The sequence below is a fragment of the Scardinius erythrophthalmus genome, assembly GCF_964197995.2.
Source record: "Scardinius erythrophthalmus genome assembly, chromosome: 4".
Taxonomy (NCBI): domain Eukaryota; kingdom Metazoa; phylum Chordata; class Actinopteri; order Cypriniformes; family Leuciscidae; genus Scardinius; species Scardinius erythrophthalmus.
In genome coordinates, this window is record NC_138224.1 from 13,712,427 (window position 1) to 13,733,189 (window position 20,763).

Here is a 20,763-nt window from a genome sequence, read left to right on the forward strand (position 1 = left end):
ATCCTGCATCAGTCTCTTCCTCTCTCCCTCTGGAAGTAGAGGCACACCTGGATGAGCCGTAGAGCATTTGATTATCAGACGTGACTAGACTCCACTCTGCTTGTGCATAGAGCAAATGAGGAGCTCGATTGTCCCATCAGTGTACGGGAGCCTGCATCATCTCTGATGGCAGTCCACTTCAGTGATCATGAGTGCTGTGTGATGATTTAGGGGCTGTTTACACCTGGTCGCATTCTGTGATCGAATAGCTATCTGATCATGAAAAGACCAGGTGTAAATGCCCTCCGAAAAACTTTCAAGATGGATTTAAATCCAATCGCTCAAACCTCTTCAGGAGGTGATTTGAGACGCATTCCTATTCTATTCCTATTCTACAATCGTTTTACGGAGACACATTTATGTGGCCATGTGTAAATGGAACCATTTTAAGAAATCAGACAGCTGTAATCAGTAAAAACACATGAAGTGACCAGGTGTAAACACATGGAGCATTTTGAAGCGATACATCGCAAAAGGAAGCGCTAGTAGTTTTAAAACCCACATTTAGAGAAAAATCAGTTCTCATTTGGCACATTTGCCTGCGTAGCTTCGCAACTCAATCTGAAATGAAAAATAGAAAAGCCATAAAAATAGGGAGAAAATGTCACGTTATGTGACTTATTAACCAGTTGAAGATGGACTGGACTAGAAAAAAATGACATAAATCTTTATAAAAAGCACACAGCACACGTCATGTGCCTGACTGGGGCATTGTGGAGTTTGTTGTTGGAGACAGTGGGGGAGAACATGCACAGTTGTGTCCCTCTCTAATCCTGCGGGCGCTCAGCACACAAGCAGCACGGCCCAAAGTCAGGACAGCGCAGATAAACGAGTGATTGTGTTCGTCTGAAAAGAGGACAAACATGACTCTGATAGGATGCACTGAGCACTCTGACAGGGACGAATAAAGAGCCCATTCACACTCTTCTAAGAGAATAATAAGTCGCAAGCAGAGAGAGAGAAAGAGACTTATCAGGAGAGAGACAACATCATATAAAGTGGCCTCAAATAGAATTTGAAAACCTAAACCACAGTTACAAACAATTTCAATTACATTAGATACTGTATACAATATGAAACCGAGTGGCATCTGCAAAAAAATTATGCTAGAGCTTTTTTTAGTGTTGCTTTCGTCAACGAAAATTATGACGAAATATTGTCGTCAACGAACCGTTATCACCTGACGAAAACGAGACGAGACTAGACGTAAATGCATGGTCATGTGACGATGACTAAAATACATGTATAATGCAATATCGTTGACGAATAAAAACGAGACTAAATGTGGTTTAAAAAAATAAAAACTATGCTAAAATGTCTCTTCATTTTCGTTGACCAAAACGAGACGAGACGAAATGTTAACGTCACGACGAATGAGAGATTTGTGCGTGAACCCATAGCTTTGTCGGCTTTAAATTCTGGATTGCGATCTGGTCACCCGATTATCAGCGAATTTAACAATATATTACTCCATTAGTTATTCTATTAAAATGTCTCATTGATGTATTTGACACATTCATAATCATTACTTTTGCCGGTTCTTTGTGACAGCTGCATGTCTCTGGTTACATGAACACGTCACCGCATCAGCGCCAGAACATGGAGATTTTATTTTAGAGAATAATCGCACAACCTATTCGATATCCTATAATTAAATAAACTAATCGAATATCCAAAAATCGTGACTCATCCCTGCATGGAATCTCTTGTTTCTTTTCCCAAATCTTCACTCACGTCACGTCTCACCCATTTTCTAAAGGTATTATAACGTTTCTTGGTTCGCTTTTAATTAGGCCTATTATATTCGTATTCTTTACTGTGGTAACGTAGAAAAACGCTGTAGGACAGATGGCCTACATTTGTACTTGCATGTCAAATTCTTTTTAACACAGTTTGTGCTTGTTATATAGACATAGGGCGCGTCAAGTTTAGTTGTAAAGCGCGCTTCACACGCGCGGGTGATTTTTAGTTTCACTTTCTCTGGCAGCGCAATCTCAAACATAGCCTAAATATTTCAGCCTTGTGGAGGATAAAATTCAAACCAATTTACATCAAGTAGAAAAAACAAAGATATCATAAAGAGATCGATGGAGATCGATATCTTCGTGTTTTCCTGCGTCCCACATCCCTCTCAAAGCGCAGAGTGTATATCACGCGTCTTTGTGTGGAAATATAAAACGAGTTTTTTTTTTAAATAACCCCCCAACCACCGCCGGTAGTTGGTCCATTACCGCGGTGGTAAAAAAAAAAACCTGCCACCGTCACAGCCCTAAATATAGGCCTGCTAAATAGCCTATAATAAGATAGCCTTGTTTGAAATTCTATATTGACTGGGTTAAATAGAATCACATTACTAAAAAGAGACTAAAATACAATTTTCATTGACTAAAACTAGACTAAAATGTCATCAGTTTTCGTCGACTAAAACTAGACTAGACTAAAAAGAGTATGAATGTGACTAAAACTAATAAAAACTAAAATGACAGCCTGACACAAAGACTAGACTAAAACTAAAATTAAAACAGGCTGCCAAAAACAACACTAGCTTTTTTTACATGCAACTAACCAAACTCTAATCGTAACCCTATAGTAAGTACAGTACATGTAGTTACTTGATGTTTAAAAAATTTTTAGTTTAAAAAAAGCTGTTTGTGATTTTATAGCAATCCTCAAATAATCTTTTTATTCAACTTATTTTACGATCTGTTTTTGTAATTTATGATTACATGTATTTAAATTATAATTCATATTAATATAATGAATTAATAAAAAAACAATATAAATTTTTATAATTTTTTTATAATTATTTTTTATAATATTTAGCTTAGTGTGCCTCTGTTCTTTTTTATTTGTTTATTAAATGCCACTTGGTTTGATAAATGCAACTACTTTCATACCACTTTTAAGCGTGCCTTTTTAAGTGTCCAGGCACTTTTTGGAAACACTAAAGCTTGATAGTACTATACTGTAACTGATGATAATCAAATAAAAACCCTCAAGTTTGAAGGAGTGAAAATGAGGGCGTCATGGGACAATTGAATATCAAAGCATGAAGAGAATCCGCCCGTCGGGCATGTGCATATTTATAATAGCCATATAATTAAGATGAAGAATGCTCAGTATCTAAGCGTAGATGTAAGACAGTACTGCTCTTTGAGTGTGTGTGTGTGTGTGTGCATGTGTGTATGACTCCCACACACAGATGCTGCGATAGTTACAGCCAGACTACGTTTTATCTAAAAGAGCACCATTAACCTTGAGAGCAGAGCAACATAATAGACTCTGTGTGGATGTGTGTTCCTGTATGTGTGTGTGTACCTGGGGGCGGATGACTCTCTCAATATTCCTCAGGGCCGTATCAGGTGAAGGAGGCGAGCAGTCAGGAGTCAGGCCTGTAGAGTCGTCACCATGGTTACCTCGCTCTGCATCACTGACCGACACATGTGAGAAGTGGCCTTCAGAGAGACAAAATAGAGAGAGATATACTGAATTTAAAACTGCTGGATTCATACATTAAAAACAATGAGCTAACTACTAGAAAGGAATTGGTCAGATAAATGTATTCCCACCATTGATTTAAAAAGTCATCAGCATAAAGTAGGACTTATAGCCGATGCAGCCGGGAAGCAAAAGGGCTTATGGAAAGAAACTAAATCATGCAGAAATTCAAAGAATGAACATCCAGCAAGAGCTGGAAAAGACTCTGAAGGAACCCTGTGTCTTTAATGCTAATGACATGGCTGAACACTGAGCTTCTAATGCAGAGCCTTTGCACCATTACCTTTAACACACACTCTGAAAGTCAGTGTAGGACACACACAGAAGTGAACCACCTCATTGTTTTACTGTTTTTTTGCCATCATATTTTTTAAATTATGGTATTTTGTCAATTATTTTCTAAATTATAAGAATATTCTGGGTTATATGTACTATTTTTTGTCAATGTCAGCTTATACTCAGTTACTACAGAAAATTATTTGGACTTGCCCCTCAGTTTTTTATAAAAATAAAATAAAAAAAGCTATTACAAAGGAGAATGGAACGGAAATATATCGGGCAACCACTGCATTTTACCCAATAAGGCCAATTCACAGTGACCCAACAACACCACCAAATACCAACAAACTCCATCAAATACCAACAGACACCAACAAACCAAAAAACTTCAACAAACTACAACAAATATCAATAATCCCCAACAGACACCAGCAAACTACAACAAACATCCACAAACTACAACCAACCCCAAGAAACTCCAACAAACATCAACAAACTCCAATCAACACCAACAAACATCAACCAACCCCAAGAAACTCCAACAAACATCAACAAACTCCAATCAACACCAACAAACATCAACCAACCCCAAGAAACTCAAACAAGCATCAACAGACTCCAACCAACCCAAAGAAACCCAAACAAATACCAACAAACTCTGACCAACTCCACCCCAACAAATACCAACAAACCCCAACAAACTCAAACAAACACTAACAAACTGCAACAAAACCCAAGAAACTAAAACAAACACTAACGAACTCCAACCAACCCCAAGAAGCTCAAACAAACATCAACAGACTCTAACCAACCCCAAGAAACCCAAACAAACATGAACAAACTCCAACCAACCCCAACAAACTCCAATACACACCAACAAACTCCAACCAACTCTTCCCCAACAAACTCCAAAAAATACCAACAAACTCCAACCAACCTCAAGAAACTCAAACAAACATCAACAAACTCCAACCAACCCCAACAAACTCCAATCCACACCAACAATTACCAACAAACTTCGACCAACTCCTCCCCAAGAAACTCAAACAAACATAAAAAAAACTCCAAAACTCCAAAAACGTATCATGGTTTCCACAAAAAAAATATTAAGGATCACAAATGTTTTCAACATTAATAATAATAAATGTTTCTTGAGCACCAAATCAGCACATTTAAGACTGGAGTAATGATATTAAAATATATTCAAATATAATATCATTCATTTAATTTGCAATAATATTTCACAATATTGCATAATTTCACATTATTATCATTATTACTAATAATAATAATATAATTTTATATAAAAAATGTATTGTACCTTTGATCAAAAAAAATGCAGCCTTGGTGAGCATAAAAACTAAAATCTTACTTGACCTCAAACTTTTGAACATTAATCTATAATAAGCCATACTGGTAAATGATGATTAAAAAAAAGTTTTTGGTTTGTGTATTCTGAAAAAGATACAAAATAATTTTTGTGTACTGGGAAAACTTGAATGTGTAAGACTTACGGTGTCATTCGCTTCCATTTATTTTAGCTGTACAAAAAAGTCTGTTATGCTGCTTTATACAGCAAACTTGTATTTGTTATCATGGTATTTGAAGTATCTTGAATATGGAAGTCATATAGTAGCATGGTATCTATCAAAGCACCATGGTTTTACCTTCTGACACCATCAATGTATACCATTGGACCACTATTGTATCGCTTTTTTTAAGGGAAGCTTGACTTCTGTTGTTATACAGTACATACACCAAAAAAAAAAAAATTATATATATATATATATATATATATATATATATTCTCATCCCTAAGATCAGTACATCTTGCTGTGTGTGCTTACAGTATGTATGTGTGTTTTGGTTTCAAGCCATATAATAAAAAAATAGCACATGTACTGTATATACATTCACACACACGCTGCAGTGTAGGAGTGGGATCACATTATGGTCTGAGCAGATTTCCCCAGAGTAAGATCACTCTCTGTGAATGAGGGATGAAACAGAGGAAAAGAGAAAGAAAGAGAGCAGAACGAGGTAAAGGGTGGGTTACATCTGACTCCTCCACCAAATTACTGAGAAAAACCCTTCCCATCAATCACAAACACGCCCATACTACAGAAAGCCACGCTGTTCAGAAACGGTAACTCCATCCCTGCATTCTCTGTCTCTCCAGCTCTGCATGAAGGAATGCGGAAAACAGTATGGGATGATTATGTTGGCTCTAAACGAGTGACTACCAAGTGAGTCAACAAGCCCTACGGCATCCATCCGGACAAAATCAGAGACTGCATACATTTATTCAACACCCTCCTCATCTTCCTTTCCTTCTGTTTTTCAAATCTGCTGATTGCCAACTCAAAGGCAGGAGATGAGTAACAAGGTTCGCCATAGTCATACAAGTGCAAAGCATCATCTTTTCCCCTGCATTCCAAAGGAAAAAAATAAACAAGCAGGTAATTAGGCAATAAAACAAATAAAATCCAAGAAGCATGCATATATGTTTACTTAGTTATACATCAAGGACAAAATAGTCCCCAAAAGTGAGCTAAATCTGATAAAACCTCACTTTGGGCACTAAGGTTTGGGCACCTCATCTCAAATGAAAAAAAAAAAAGATTCATACATGTAGTAAATCTTCATCTTCATCTTCATCTTCACCTTTATCATCAGGGTCATTCCAACTTTTATAATTTTCTACTACTGAACACAAAGGAAAATAAATTACATATTCTTTTCCATGCAATTATTAAAGAGAATGAGAGCATTCAATCTTCCAAAATGTTGCAAAAGCACCATACAAATATCATAAAAGTGGTTCATATTATAGTTTAGTAGGCCATACTATATATTTGTGATGACAGACTGAAATTTAAGTCATTATTCGCTGAACATCTTCCCCTCCAGTGAGCTGTTAACCAATGACAACAAAGTATTGATGACTCAATGAAGTAGTGAAGCAGAACAATCAGTTCAAGTGAATGAATCAGACCATCCTTGTAAAGTGTTTAGTGAACTGGATCAGTTGATTCATTGAAAAGAATGATTCTCATGAACTCTCATGGTGAAAGGAGAGCTGGGATTTTAAGTAAATGTTACTCATATTTCCATCCACTTGTCATGCAAAACTATATGGCTTCAGAAGACATTAAAGGTAGGGTAGGCAATTTCAGAGAGGTTAACAATAGCAAACTAGCTTTGATCCCATCCTCCCTTCAGAACGATCTCCAAAGCAACGCCTCCTCCAAATCACATGAACGCGCAGAGCAGAATCTGTGTCCAAATTACCCTATGTCTCAAAGAACATTACTATAGCAATCAACGCAAACAACTTAAAGAGAGCTGACTTGTACCACCTGACTGCTGCAGTTCCTGTGTCTGAAACGCTTGATAGTCCCAGTATTCATTCACTTCTAGTATACTAAAAAGAGCCTTGTGTTTCAAGGGAGAGAGTATATTTGGGTTACATACAGTACATATTTAAAGCACCCTGATGACGAGTTAACAAGTTGTACTCCTTAAGTAAGCTACTGTAGGTAAATGTCTGGAAAAAACAATGACAGAAACCATCCGATGCTGTGACTCTCATTTTAACAGCTCTTGGGTAATCATAGATCATGCTTGATCATGTTTGTTCCAGACTTTGCACGCATTAGCATGTTTCACAATAAAATCACCACTGTAGATTAGAGATAACACTCATTTTTGCTGAATATTTATGACTGCACCTTACTGACACGAAAGTGTGTTAATAAACAAATGTCAGCCTTAACACATTAGCAGCCTTAACACTATAAGTCTTAACACATTAGGTTTATGTAATTGATAAAAAGATATTCTGTATCCATGGTGAATGCTGAGCAGACATATGAATGCTATTAGGTCTGTTGGGTCCACATGGACACACTTCTATACGCAGATAATTTTTTTCCCCTCACACACACCACTGTCATGAATACTGACAAGCTCCATTCCTCTGGTATGCAAATGATGGCAGAATATTCATGAACCACTAAACTGAGCGGCGTTAATAATTGAAACAAAATGGCAGACTCGATTGTTGCTTGCACACGCATTTATATTTGTACTTTCTTTGTTGACGCCTGTCAGCGGACCGCTTAAAACGATGCTCATGGTGGATCAAAACACTCGTCCTCGTCAGGGGATAGTACGTGTGCAAGTGTAAAAAGAGAAAACCTGATGGAGCTGGTGGGAAAGACTGTGACTCTGTCAAAACCGCTCGCAGCTGTTTTTGCGATAACAGCGGGTAGCTCTGTGACTGTGGTAGGAAGCTCAGTGGGGCTTGACCCCGTTGGTAATGGGCAGGAAGCAGGGGATGAATTTAACTTGTGTTTTACTCTTTCAGCCATTAGCCATTAACCTCTCTGAGCTGCGATACTGAGAGAGAAATGAGGCATGTAGGAGCCATGGGAACACAGAGACTCTTCAGTCACAGATGCTAAAAGATTAGCAGGCCTTTACTCCGGCAGCACACAAATATAAATATATGCAGACATATTATTATATTAGATTATTGGATTATGTGCAGTTTTGATGGCACAACTACCAAATGTAGTGATGAAACTGCTTTTGATTGTAGTACTATTTTGTAAATTTAAGATTGATTGATGGATTGACTGAATGACACCCTACCTGGACTCCTTGGTACATCCAAAGAAAATAAATTAATTCAATTTTGTAGTTGAATAAAATAAAATATAAATAAATTGTATTTATGTTTTTTTTTTAAGTACATTGTACTTATGCCCATGTTGTCTTTGCTAAACCCACCACACAGATCAAAGTACTAAAATTAAATTAAATTAAATTTGAATATAAATTAAATAATTTATATTGTATTTGTGACTGCTTCTTTCATACCACCACACTAGTCAAAGTATTGAAGCATTGAAGAGAAACAAGGTATTTTTTTTTATACATTTGGACAAATGCCTAACCCTTAAATGCATGAATGTTTCATCATTACATATTCGGGTCTTTAGCGACCCGGATCTATATCTAACATGGATGAATCTCTACCTGTCGCGATAATATAAAACTCTGATATGAGTTATTAGTGATATTAGAGTAGCAATTACAGAAGAATAAAATCAAGCATATTTTGTTATCTTTTGGAGCTTGGAATGGTTTGGAGTTTGAGTAGATGTTTTACACCATCATCAGTCCCAGCTCATTTCCCAGTACATTCAGCATCTGACTCATATTCGCGATCTCAAACATATTCTCAAAACTATCCTTTTCAACATCTTCAAAATCAATATTTTAATCGCTGACAGCTTCTTCACCAGATCCACCATCAAGTGACAGTGACGCTAATATTTAATTGCGTTCAGTACTTACTTTGATGTAAAAAGTGAATGAGGACGAGGAGGGTGGTGAATGACGTCCCGGGTCACTAAAGACCTGAGGTATGCGTTTAAGGGTTAAAAGAAAAACAGACAGATATGATTTGCTTAAGTATGGTAATGGTGGACCGGAGCCAGCTGAACTAATCTGAGGTCACATCGGGGAAAAAACAGGAGTCTTACATTTGGCTCATCACATGTGTCCATAATTGAACACGGCTAACTCATTTAAGTAAAAAAAAAGAAGAGAGGACAAACAGACAGAAGATAGGGACAGAGACGAGATAAATAAACAGGAAAAGACGCATAAAAGCAGCTGTAACAAGACTTATGCTGAGCCACGTCTTGACTCTTTCCACCTAAATCCTGTTTTTGACAAGCTGTCACTAAATAAATCCTCAACAAATCCCACACAATCTGACCGTGAAACACAACACAATATTATTGCAAAGAACAAAAACTGACTGGAAACAGTAACACTTATGTTGACAAGTAACTAGATAGCAGAATACCGAACTGACTAGTTTTCTGTTGCTGTGAGTTTATTGAAAGTCATAAAAGTTAAATGACCTTCCATGATCTTTTTATTTGTAGTTAACTTGAATCGTTTAGTATTCTGCTTGTGAGTAGCTCTTAACAAAGATTTCACAACCGCTTGGTTGATTGCTAGTCATTTTTTACAATTCATGGTTAACATTCAGGATATGACCTAGATAGCTGAACTATGAAGACATATTTCTCTTTCTCTATTCATTTAGTAAACGTCTCCAACATATTTATTATATTAAACACTAAACGCAATAGATTTCAAGGAGGTGATTTACACAAAAATACTTTAATAACAAGACATTACTTCTTTCAATTGCAATGGACATTAAACTGTGATATTTAAAAGTCAGAAAGTTAAACTTAATTTGAAGTCTACCTGAAATCAAAATATAACCATAAATGTATCTCTTTTTTTTCCCCAAGACCATGATTAACGTGATAAGCCGTCACAACTGTGATGTATGAGCATCTCTATTTATTGTGGGATATATGGATGTGAATGTTTTGATTGGTCCTGTGTAATCCTGCAGCACGAAACTGCAGTGTTGACTATAATCAGGCAGAGAACAGTCCTGTAAAAGCTGTGATTTCATGCTTGTGGAGATAGCTTGAGGGGGGCCAAAAATAGAGCTGGTCAAAATCCACAAATACCCGCACAAACACAAACAGAGGGTTAAAGTACAGTAACACAGGAAATAGTAGAACACACACACATACATCAGTCCCGCCAGACTGTGCGGCTGCATTAATAGAGTCATCTGGGAGATGAACATCAGGTGTGAATCACAGGCCTACAGGCAACACTGTTCACTGCGTCTCCACGACAACTTGAATGTGACTCACCAACCTCTCTGGGTAAGGCTAAAGCGGTTTCCACGACAACCCTAACCCTTACTGCAGGAATTATGCCAGAGGAAAGTACTGCGGCAGGGGCCGGAGCATCCCAGGACTACAGGCGTCGACCTAAACGCCACGAGGCGCCATGGGACCTAATGTTCTGTGTTTGTCAAATCAATACAGCATGGACAGTGTTCTGTGAAGTATTTATAATATAATACATTATAAAATAATATACTGAAATATAATAAGAAAAGTAATGATTTGGGTAGGGCTGACTTCTAATAGTCGAGGATTCGACGATTCGATTCGGAGAGGTCTGATTCGACTATGAACCTCATAGTTGAATACATGGGCGTCAGTTTGGTTTGAAATGTGCTGGGGACAGAGACGCATTCGCATTTTCAGAAGGGCTGCCATTTTTATTTTATTTTTTCGCTTTCGCGCAGGTCATGTTTTGAAAGACGATGTCCTGTAGCTTACTAATGTAAATAAATAAAAATGTATTCAAAAATCTGCTTCACATTTTCAGCAGGGCTGCGGAGCGGCTGTGAGTTGACTCCACACGGTTCTCATGTGCGTTAAAAAGCTTTACGTGGTTTAATGTACCTAAACAATGATTACCAAATTCCCCTCTCATGTTGCTCCTCATAACCACTTAAAATGGTAAAAAAAATCGAACCCAGAGTCCAATTATTATGGACGTTAACTGATATTAAGCGTTTCTGCTTCACATTTTCAGCAGGGCTGCGGAGCGGCTGTGAGTTGACTCCACACGGTTCTCATGTGCGTTAAAAAGCTGACTCCACACGGTTCTCATGTGCGTTAAAAAGCTTTACGTTGTTTAATGTACCTAAACAACGATTACCAAATTTCCCTCTCATATTGCTCCTCATAACCACTGAAAATGGTCAAAAAATCGAACCCAGAGTCCAATTATTATGGACGTTATCTGATTCTATTAAGGGTTTCTGCTTCACATTTTCAGCAGGGCAGCGGAGCGGCTGTGAGTTGACTCCACGCGGTTCTCATGGGCGTGAAAAAGCTTTACGTGGTTTAATGTACCTAAACAACCATCACCAAATTTCTCTCTCATATTGCTCCTCATGTTTATGAAATGTTATGATATATGTGTGATATATATGTGTTTTTTAGCTCTTTTGTTTGAAATGGAAAAAATCTAGCTGCTATCTAAAAAAAAAAGAAAAAAAAAAAGGTTCGACTATCAGTCGACTACGGCAAAATCTAACGAATCAGATTCGACTATGAAAATCCTTAGTCGAAAACAGCCCTAGATTTGGGAGCAATTGGGAATTGATTGGATTGTGAAGCATTTACTATTGTGATACTATTTTATATAATAATAATAATTAGGGATGTCCCGAGTCTATCTCAAGGATTGGTATGGGGGGCGATTTAGCATTTTTTAACTGATCGGTCTCGGCTATCCTAAACCCGCTGCTTTATTTTACGTCAGCTGTCACGCAGGTGTTGTGCGGTAGGTGGCAGTATGCATCTTCAAGTGGATTTGCCAACCGCTGATAAAAGGAGAAGCAGCAGCTCAATGTGCACGCATGAATGAGATCTGTTCCAGCGCACCACACACCCACACTCGAGCTTCTATTATTTGATGCACACTTTAGTAACGAATCACTCAAAAAGTAATTTATTTACAGTTTATATGTATCTGCTGTCAGACTGTACGAGACGTATTTGGCATAACACGTTGCTGTATGGGTTTTGTCTTGCTTTGGACTTGACTGACAGACTGGCATTCTGACACGAGTGTCATGCTTTCTAACCTTCAGTCCACTTTTTTCCCTTTCCCACATGTACTGTTACATCCCTAATACTATATATATATATATATATATATAGTATTAGGGATGTAACAGTACATGTATTCGTCCCGAACCATCGCGATTCGGTGCATGCAGTCAGCCATTGCACTCCAATCCAGAAGGAGGCACACGCGGTAATGCAACGTTGTTTCCTAACCGCCACAACAGGAAAAAGAACAGAAGAAGAGATGATCGATGCACCAACCCAAAACAAGTTCAGATGGCACGCAAGACCTTGCTAGTAGCCTATATACGCTGAGTTTCGATTCAAATTTGTGACATGCTTCACTAACTTCACGGGAAGGAAACAGGCTCAGGTGTAGATGCCACTTTTTCTCCTTATCGCTCATCTTGAAAAAGTGTAATATTGAACTTTGTGCATCCACCATTGTCTCAGCATGTTAATGAGCTCTAACACGCAAAGAAAACTAATCTCTGAACAAGTTTTATGTTTCATTGTTCTATTTATTGTGTACTTTTATTACACAAGAGATGCTTTTCAGTTTTTAGGTGATCGTGACCAAATGCCTTCTTTTTTTTTTTTTTTATCAGCCCTACAATAAAATATGACCAATGCAAGAGTGCATTCTGTTTACTGCTAAGTGCTTTTAATACACTAAAGGATGCTGTACTGTACAAACTATCTCAGGGGGACGAAATGCCGCTAAGTGGAACAAACTGTAATTTTCACGACTGTCTGTTCAAAATAAATGAAAAGAAACCTAGCATTGGGGATTTGTTGCTTTTTCCTGTTGCATCGAACTCGAACTGTGACTTCTGTGTACCGTTACACCCCTAACCCCTGCCCCAGAGAAACTCTCTGCATAGTCCTGTATATTATTTTTATTACAATTATTACTATAACTATAATATAAAGTATCAATTAATTAAAAAATAATGATATTATTATTATTATTATTAAGTAATATACTGTATATACATTTTTATGAACATTTCACAATCCAATCAATTCCCAATGGATACAAAGTCCTGCCCATTTTTCCTTACTGAGCATCTTGTTTGACGTTGAAATGCATCATATAGAAGAAAAATGGACTGCTAATGCTTTATGTTGACTTACTGAGGTGTACAAAGTATTTTTCTGATAGGTATAAATGCTGAGTTAGTGCATGTGGAGATTATTTACATCAATTTTCTATTGATTGATTTTTTGCTAGTTTTCATTGATTAGAAGTTACCAACCGTTGCGAGGACAGGCGTTGTGGAGTTGGATGTCAAGAGAGCAAGGTTTGCGTGTGACAGCTGTAGCCACTGACTCGTAAGGGTTGTCCTCATCCTCTGGTAAAAACACGTCCAGTGATGGAGAATGGGCAATTTCACCACATCGCTTGTCCTGCACAAACAACATGACAGAAACCAGAGTCTTTAGACAGACAGACAGATATATAGACAGACAGACTAGATACTGTAGATAGATAGATAGATAGATAGATAGATAGATAGATAGATAGATAGATAGATAGATAGATAGATAGATAGATAGATAGATAGATAGATAGATAGATAGATAGATAGATAGATAGATAGATAGATCATCTTGAAAAACGCAACTTTTTTCAAGTGTAAAAAAGACACTCTGCATCCAATTGAGAGTTTCTCCCCATGAAGACAGACTGTTCTGTCTCGCGGGCACAATGACAGGGATAAACAGCCACCCATGACACCCTGCTCCATCATCTTCAGTGAAACATTGCCATCACCTCCTGCTGCCTGTTTGTCTTTATGGGTGCAACACAGCAGGCGTGTGAGGGCAACCATCCCTCAAAGTAAACATAGCACAGGCCCCCATTGTCATCGCACTTATTTCCCATGAACCCCATCGATTTCTTTTCAGATAACTATTACTCTACCTGTCAGTCCCAAATCCTGCATCACCCAGAAAGCATTAGACACATCCATCATGCACTGGGCACAGGGGAAGGACGATTTATCACATGGGATTGAAAGAAAGACCTTTGTCTCCCTCTCTCTGTCTCTCTTCTGATGTATCTATGATACAGCTGTTCAGTAAATTCCATATAGACACTCAAGATCAGATCTTGGTTAAGAGTAAATTAAATCCTTCCATCATTCACTCTCCACACACTCAGACACAGGTGGTTTAAAACACACACACACACACACACACACACACACACACACACACACACACACACACACACACATATATATATATATAAACGTGGTTAAATGTGTATTAACGTGGGTATGATTATTCATAACCGCAGGACTAATTCGTCTCCAGTCAAACTCAAGTCCTTCAGGCTTATTTGAAAACTGCAGGTGTGTGTGTGTTGAAGCAGGGTTGGAACAAAACTGTAGGGCTGTGGCCCTCCAGGAACTGAGTTTGACACCTGTGTGCTAGGGTGTTTGCAGGGTGGTTACTGTAGTCGCCTTCTCACAACTAGCTTTTTGTTTTACATTTTCTGTATGTGAGTGGTACTTGCCATTGTAAAAGTTACCTCCATGATTCAATGGTATTCTGGGTGGATGCAAAGGTGTTGTTATGCGGTGGCTAGGGTGTTCTGGGTTAGCTAGATCAGCTAGATTTTGCATTATTTCAAGTGGCATTACTAGATGATTGTGAGTGATACTCGCCCCTTGCAAAAGTTGCCTCTATGATGGCAGATAGCTGTGGGTAGTTGCTAGGACACTTCTAGGTGACTATGAGCGGTGTTTTCCCATTTAGAAGTCATCTCCATAATGCTAAGTTGTTTGTTATGGGTGGTTGCTAGGGTGTTGCTAGAGCGTTCAGGGTGGTTAATGTAGTTGCTATCTCATAACTAGCTTTTTTATACGTTTTCGGTATGTGCGTGTGCAGTGCTTTCCCTTGTAAAAGTTACTTCCACAACGCTAGAGTGTTCTGGGTGGTTGCAAGGGTGTTGCTAGAGTGTTCTGGGTGGTTGCTAGGGTGTTGCTAGAGTGTTCTGGGTGGTTGCTAGGGTGTTGCTAGAAGGTTCTGTGTGGTTAATGTAGTTGAAATCTCATAACTAGCTTCTTTTGTAAATTTTCTGTATGTGCGTGTGTGATGCTTTCCCTTGAAAAAGTGACGTCCACAATGCTAGAGTGGAAGTATTTGTTGTTCATTCTGAAGCCATTATCTGTGCCTTTCCAAATAAGGTATTCGGTCACATCCCTAGTGGTTACTAGGGTTTTCACTGTGTTTACTAGGCTGTTGCTAGTAGGTGGTTACTAGAGAATTGCTACTGTAGGTGATTGTAAGTGGTGCTTGCCCAAAGTCATCTCCTAAATGCTAGGGAATTTGTTATGGATGCTTGCCAGGGTGTTACTAGGGTATTCTGGCTGGTTACTGTGGTTGCTGTTTCATAATTAGATTTGTAACATTTTCTGAAAATGTTGCTTACAAAATTCACCTCAACGACACAACGGCTGTTCTGGGTGGTGGTTAGGTGGTTGCTTACTGGCCGAAAACAAAAAGTCCACCCGCAAGTTACATACTGAAGTTTAAAACTTATGGTTAGGAATGTGCCTTAGCAAATATTCATCTCATTGATCGCATCAATTGTAAACGTTCTACTCTTTTCCCACTTCCTCTAATGATCGTTTCCCCTCTCTTTCCAATTTAGCCACACTGAATAAAGCACAGAGGCCCTCCAGAGAGCCACATGGAGAAATCAACAGAGAAAATAATAGAGAGGCGAGAAAGAGAGAAAGACGGAGATAGATCAAAGCTGCGTTTACAAGAACTTATACTTTTGGACTTTCTGTGTCAGTTTTAGTAGCGTGATGGGGCGGGACAGAGGAGTCAGGCACATGCCGAGGAAATTACTGAGAGAGCAGGAAAGAGGGGAAATGCACAGGCAGTGGTTTCCTGCATCGTACGCTAGCATGCACACGCTTGCACAGGAAACTACCCACTGGCAGAATAGAATGAGAAAAAACTACAGCAAAGTTGTGGATGGCAATCATCCTCTGCTGAAGTTAGTTATACTGCAGGTGAAATAATATGACTATACAACATAATTTTTGCTAAACTAACCCTTATCCTGGAAGAAAACTAAGTGGTTTAAAAAAAAATGTAATAAATGAAAAATTAATAAATATATGTAATAAACAAACAACCAAATAAATGAATAAATATTAGTAATATCATAAATAATAATAATCGTGATAGTAAAAATAAACATTATATTAATTTAATCAAATAATTCAATATATAATTCTGTTGATAAAAAATTCTGTTTTGTCAGATTAAGATCTCTTCTAAGAACAATTTTGTCTCAAATCTATAAGCACATACACACATAAGAGTATACAGTACACACTATAGTTAAAGAAGTTCAGTACCTGTTTATCTCTAGCAGATCCTGATTTCTTCACTGTGACTGAATTTCAACTCTTCAGCGTACGACCAAAACGACCTCGCAGCGCCTGACTGTCCGAGCACACTACAACTCTTGTTCTCTTTCTCTATCTCTCTCTGACAGCAGAGACAGGAACTTCATTTTTTTTTCTCAGAAAAGGAAGACTACACAACAAACAGAAACGGTCAAACTCAGCAATTAGCATGCTGATATAGAGCTGCAGTTGCTGGACTCGAATTCAAATAGGAAATCTGCCCGGACGTCCCTCAGTCACGTCTACAATCTTCAGCCGCACATGTGACTGGGGCCTGACAGACTTTACTGCCAGCTTAACTCTTGTCTTCCTTCCTTTCTCATTCTCTTCTTTAATCAGCTTGTTTCGCTTTATTCCCTTTGGTTTTCTTCACATTTATCCAGAGTTGTGTCACTTCTGTCTCTCGCTATTTTCTCAGTTGATACAGTATCTGATCTGGATGGCCACTGTCATTTCCTGTGCTTTTCTAATCTGAGCACTGCATATTTTGGAGGAGGACCCCACAGCATAAAAGGCCCTCAGAGACCTTCTCAGAACAGATAGAAGGATTGATATAAAGCAAGAGAGGGAAGATATGTTTGGTCATGTGCTTTAGAGGAGGGATTTGCATGCAGAGATGATACCAGTGGTGGGAAGGAAGGCTTACACAATTTTGTTGCAATATGCTTCACAGCGAAGCTTCATTATAAACTGAACAAACAATAAGCGGGAAAATGAAGGCACTACAAATAAATAACATCAGCAAGATAAAGTAGCCTGTTCGAGACAGCCATTTTCTCACTAAAAGACTTCCAGCCAAAATAATCTCATTCTGCCTGACATATAACGGACTTAGTGCAAGAGATGATAGAAAGAGAGAGAAAACAGAGTTGGAGAAAGAGAATAAAGCATGAAAAGTGAAAATTAGCAAATTAAAATGGCAATGATTTCTGACTTTCATAAAAATGCCTGACTACAGTTATTACCTTCTTCTATTAAACACCTTTGCAGATTTAGCACCTGCTCCCAATGTAACTATGAACTCTGTGATGCACTTTTGCTTCAGCACACCGGATGAGGTACATCTGCAGGTCAAACCCCAAAAGCTGAGAGGACTAGATGTTTTTTTGTGATTTAAAGGCCTAAAGGCTTTGTTTAGTCAGTGAATGCTAATAAATATGATCCAAAATTAACCTTTTGCCACACATTTTAATGCTAATTGGATTGAGAACATCGACTGTTCTCTGAAATCTATTTTGTTGCTTGAAAAATTATTTTCCCAAGTGTATTTGTGGCAAACAGCAAAGACTATTGTTATTCCTAGCATCACACATCTCTTTGTAAAACACTATTTGTCACGAAAACCATTAAAATGTCAAGGTCCATCATTTTGTTGTTCCTTATGTTTGTATTTTTTAGGGAAAAAAATTTGAGTCCTGGAGTTATGGCAATAAAAGAAAAAACAAGTTTGGGCTTTCTGGCAGACCTAATTAAATGACTTGAGTATGGCAGGTCTTTCATGTCTTGATGTATTTCCTACAAAATCAGGAAAATCAGGAAAATATATATAATTGAAGGGATAAACAACAGCCAATAAGCTTTAGGTGCATTAATTGCATTAATTGTGAACTTCTGAAATGGACTGAAAAAAAAATCAAAATTAAAAAATTTAAAAATTAAAAATTTAAAAATTTTAAAAATGTAAAAATTTAAAAATTTAAAATTAAAAAATTAAAAAAATAAAATAAAAATAAAGCCATATGCAAGGCTTCAAAGCTACAGTAACAGGCATGGACTAAAAGCCACAATTTTGATTTTGGTTTAAGTTAAATTTTCCTCTGAGGTAAAAGTATCTCTTTGATTAATTTAGCTAAAACTAAATTTTGGAACTAGGGGTGGGGCATCCTCGTTGTAGAGATCCTCTGATTGGACAAAAATCTGTCTGGTGCAGGATGAGTCATCAACAGTTGTATTCTGTTTTCCCAGAAGGGAAACAGGCATTAACTTTTATAAGTTAACTAAACTTTTAAAGAGAGAGAGTGACGAGCAAGTGACAATATGGAAAAACAGGCAAAAAGCATGACAAATTAGGAAAAAACTTAGCTAGTCAACCACACACACTCTGAGCAGATAGTCCATAAAGGGCCAGCAGGCAGACCGGAGGCATTTTGAGCTTTGAGTCCTCCTGAGAGCTTTCTTATGCAGGAAAAACCGTCATCACCTTATCATGCACATCCTGTACAGTATAGGAGAAGTTAACATTCATTAGTTGCCCTAATTATCTCTCAGCACCTAGGAGGAAGTGCGGAAACCTTCTCAGTAGATGACGCCACAGTCGGGGTTCTGAGATTTTAAACATGAGTCACGGATATACAAAAGAGATTATGCCACACTGTGGGAGAGGAGGAGGAGGACGATGAAGATTAAAACAAATATGACGGAGGAAACATTTAATGCAATCACTCGAGGGACCCTGCTGCTTTGGAATAACTACAGTCAATGCTTTCCTTTATATTTATACGGTATAACAAAAGCGCCAGCTTGAGTAATCCGAAAGCTTAACAACGATGATTTCCAACGTGGAGAGTCAGAGACCGTGTAAATGCTCACCAAGAACAGCAGAGGTAATGATGGTGGTTGTTCATTCAGTTTTAATGCCACACAAAATTGGTATCAAGAGAACTGCACAAACATAAATAGGAACGAAGCATATGAGAAAATGGCATTGTGTCTTGTCGCTTAGTGGTAAATAACTTTTATTACTGAAATCACTCCTAAAACAAGTTTATGTTTTTTATAAATCATCCACTAATAAGAAGTTCATGTTGAATTCAGCTTTATGAAGGCTGTATATTTATATGCAGTAAAGCCTGTTCTCACTCAATCTCCTGTATATGGCTTTAAACGGCTCATAAAATACAACCAGTCGTTTAGGATTCTTATCCCATCACTGTTTTCAGAGTGATCTATTAAACACAGGGAGCGGCTCCTAAATCACACTGGGCAGTTAGAGAGACCATAGGGACATAAGTTTCCTCTAATACAAGCTCACACACACATATAACGCCAATCTGCTCGATTACAATGGACAATACACATGAAAAACTTCCCAGAGCACTTCATTAGCTGTAATTAGTGGCTTTTGTAAGAGCACAAAGTCAATGGGCTGGACAAGACCAACCAAATTCAGCAATGAATTGCCAGAATTTAGCCATAATTCATGATGCTGTATGCAAACTGAGGATAACAATAAGTGAAATTATCTGAAAAACAAAAAGCAACCTCAGAATAAAACCACCAGTTAATCATTCTATATATATATATATATATATATATATTTATATAGGTCGGTAAGATATAACTAATTTATACAATTGACAACTTTAATATATTTTAAAATGTCATTATTCTTGTAATGCTGAATTTTCAGCATCATTACTCAGTGTTACATGATCCTTCAGAAATCATTCTAATATGATGATTTACTGCACAAGAAACATTTATTATTATTATCAAAGTTGAAAACACTATAAATGTATTTCTGCCTAATATTTTTGTGGAAATTATGATACATTTTTATCAGTATTTTTTAATGAATAGAAATGACAAAAGAACAGCATTTACTGTATTTGAAATCAAAGTATCTTGGAACATTATCACAGTGTATTTACTGTCACTTTTGATCATTTTAATGCATCTGAATAAAAGTATTCATTTCTTTGAAGAAAAATAATCTTACTGACCCCAAACTTTTTAACTGTAATGTATATAAAAAGATTCCTTATATATAAAAAGAATGCTTATTATTGTAAGCATGAGTTAACATTGCCTATAATTTGCTCTCTAAGAAATACTTTCTTCATGAAGAACAAACCAAATCCCTAAGCCTAAAAAAATGCAGTGTATTGAAGTAAAAAAAATAAAAATCATAAATCTTTAGCATAAAGTGTGTTTCAACCACCCACACAGCACTTTTGGGTCATTTACAGTTC

The 20,763-nt window shown here is 37.5% G+C and overlaps 1 protein-coding gene across 6 annotated transcripts in view; it reads right to left on the reverse strand.

Moving 5' to 3' along the window:
- anks1b (ankyrin repeat and sterile alpha motif domain containing 1B) overlaps nucleotides 1-20,763 on the reverse strand; it is a 162,887-nt gene that overhangs the window by 80,314 nt on the left and 61,810 nt on the right. For 4 of the 6 annotated variants that reach the window (XM_081362771.1, XM_081362772.1, XM_081362774.1 and 1 more), the window contains 2 exons: nucleotides 13,616-13,766; nucleotides 3,358-3,494 (listed from right to left, as the gene is read on the reverse strand). In XM_081362771.1, the coding sequence (XP_081218897.1) occupies nucleotides 3,358-3,494; nucleotides 13,616-13,766 (288 nt within the window). Of the gene's footprint in view, nucleotides 1-3,357; nucleotides 3,495-13,615; nucleotides 13,767-16,741; nucleotides 17,230-20,763 lie in introns of those variants that run through there. The other 2 variants (XM_081362775.1, XM_081362776.1) reach the window with 2 other exon arrangements.